Here is a 2,500-nt window from a genome sequence, read left to right as displayed (position 1 = left end):
GTGTAGTTGTGTGTGTGTGTGTGTAGGTGTGTGTAGGTGTGTGTGTGTAAGTGTGTGTCTGTAGGTGTGTAGGTGTGCGTGTGTAGGTGTGTGTGTGTGTAGTTGTGTGTGTAGGTGTGTGTGCGTGTCCGTGCCAATTGCCTCAACGGGGGCGTGGCCTATGGGAGTGGCCTATCGCAAAAAGGTCACAGCGATTGCAAATTCGCCTTTGTTTTTCACCGAGTCATCCTTCCCCTGTGGAGTCTGAGTCTTGTGTTTTTCTGGGTCGTTTAAAGGTGTCTGAAGAACAGCTTGTTCTCTCTCTGGACGACGATGATGATGAAGATGAAGATGAAGAACTCCCATCCTTATTACCAGGTAATTCTCAGAAACTTTGGCCGTACTGAGAAGTGTTCTTGCCCCCCTCTCTCTTTCTGTCTCTCTCTCCCGCCCCCTCTCTGTCTTTCTCTTTCCCTCCCTCTCTCTCTATCTCTCTCTCCCCCTCTTCCTCTCCACCCCTCTCTCTCCCTCCCTCTCTCCCCTCATCGCTCTCTCCCCCCCTCGCTCTCTCTCTCTGCCCCCTCTCTCTGTCTCTTTCTCTCGACTGTCTGGCTCTCTCTCCCTCTTTCTCTCTCTCTCCCTCCCTCTCTTTATCTCCCTCGCTCTCTCTCTTTCATCCCCTATCTCTCTCCCTCTCTCTCTGTCTCTCTCCCTCTCTCCCTCCCCCCCTCTCTCTCTCCCCCCTCTCTCTCCCTCTCCCCCCTCTCTCTATCTGTCTCTCTCCCTCTCTCCCTTCCCCCTCTCCCCCCCTCTCTGCCCCCCTCTCTCCATCTCTCCCCCACTCTCTCTCCCTCCCACCCCCCCTTCCCCCTTCTCTCTGCCTCTCTCTCTCTCCCTCCCCCCCTCTCTTGTAATGTAATCAGATCTAATAGAGGTGAGGTACTCTGTAGTAAATGTAATGTAATCAGATCTAATAGAGGTGAGGTACTCTGTAGTAAATTTAATGTAATCAGATCTAATTGTTTATTGTTTATTGTTTAAAAGGATCCCCATTAGCTGTCACCTAAGTGGCGAGCTAGTCTTCCTGGGGTCCACACAGAAAGACAACAGAAAACACAAAACATAACAATACATGAGATACATATGACAATCACAATTCACTTAATCAACAATGATAATCTAAAAACAGTAAAACATTGTAGACATCATTATCAACATCAGAATATTTTGCTCACATATTTAAGTAGTGGTGGTATTTGAAAGACACTTTACTATTCAATTTACTTATGTTCAGTGGGCAGTTATTCCAATAATAATAGAGGTGAGTTACTCTGTAGTAAATGTGTTACTGTGGTCACAGCCTCCGCAGTCGTCGTTTAACAGATGGCGCCTCAAGCGCGGCTTCTTCCAGAACCGCAACCTGTTTGGCCCCCAGCTCTGATGTCTGTTTGGCAGTTTTTTTGAGTTCGTTTTCGTTTTAGTTCGTTTTCGTTTTAGTTCGTTTTCGTTTTAGTTCGTTCGTTTTTTTGCGTATTTTTTTTTGCTTTTTTTGCTTCCTGGACCATCTGACCTGCTGCCCTCTCTCTCCCTATTGTTAGGTTTTAGTGAGTTTTTCCTTACCTTCGCGTGGGGTATGTCTGGGAGTGCTTGCATTCTTTCATTTATTTGCATTCATCTAAAAATGTTTGGACCTTATGGTGTTCTTGTTCTGTTCTTGACTTATTGTTATGTTTTCTTCTTGACTTGTTTAAAGAAGACCTGTACGGCCCATGGGGACATTAACGTGTGTTGTCGGGCCCTATAAATAAATTTGATTTGATTTGATTTGATTACTCCACCTGGACCATCTAACCCAAAAGAAAAACGAAAAAAAACGCAAAAAAGAACGCAAAAAAATTAACGGACTAAAACGAAAATACAAAAAAAAATGCAAAAAATAAATGCAAAAAAATTAATGAATTAAAACGAAAACGAACGAAAACAAAAACGAGCAAAAAAACGAACGCAAAAAAGAACGAAAAAAAAGAATGCAAAAAAATTTACAAACTAAAACTAAAACGAACTAAAACGAAAACGAACTAAAACTAACACAAAAAAAAGAATGCAAAAAAACAAACGCAAAAAAACAAACGTAAAAAAAACAAACAAAAAAACGAACGAAAAAAAGAACGCAAAAAAATTTACGAACTAAAACGAAAACGCACAAAAACGAACGCAAAAAAGAACTGAGACAGTGTTAACCACTACACCACCGTGCTGTGAGGAGACAGTGTTAACCACTACACCACCGTGCTGTGAGGAGACAGTGTTAACCACTACACCACCGTGCTGTGAGGAGACAGTGTTAACCACTACACCACCGTGCTGTGAGGAGACAGTGTTAACCCCTACACCACCGTGCCGTGAGGCGACAGTGTTAACCACTACACCACCGTGCTGTGAGGCGACAGTGTTAACCACTACACCACCGTGCCGTGAGGAGACAGTGTTAACCACTACACCACCGTGCTGTGAGGAGACA

The 2,500-nt window shown here is 44.0% G+C and overlaps 1 protein-coding gene across 1 annotated transcript in view; it reads left to right on the top strand.

Annotated features, from left to right (window-relative positions):
• Window positions 1–2,500, top strand: part of arhgef28a (Rho guanine nucleotide exchange factor (GEF) 28a) — a gene marked incomplete at its 3' end in the record, with an annotated part of 121,132 nt that overhangs the window by 72,150 nt on the left and 46,482 nt on the right. The window contains exon 7 of the mRNA XM_084324183.1: window positions 276–357. Coding sequence (XP_084180309.1) covers window positions 276–357 — 82 coding nt within the window. The remainder of the gene's footprint in view (window positions 1–275; window positions 358–2,500) is intronic.

Source organism: Notolepis coatsorum (assembly GCF_963971535.1).
Source record: "Notolepis coatsorum genome assembly, chromosome: 11".
In the NCBI taxonomy this organism is placed as follows: domain Eukaryota; kingdom Metazoa; phylum Chordata; class Actinopteri; order Aulopiformes; family Paralepididae; genus Notolepis; species Notolepis coatsorum.
This window is presented reverse-complemented; position numbering and strand designations above follow the sequence as displayed.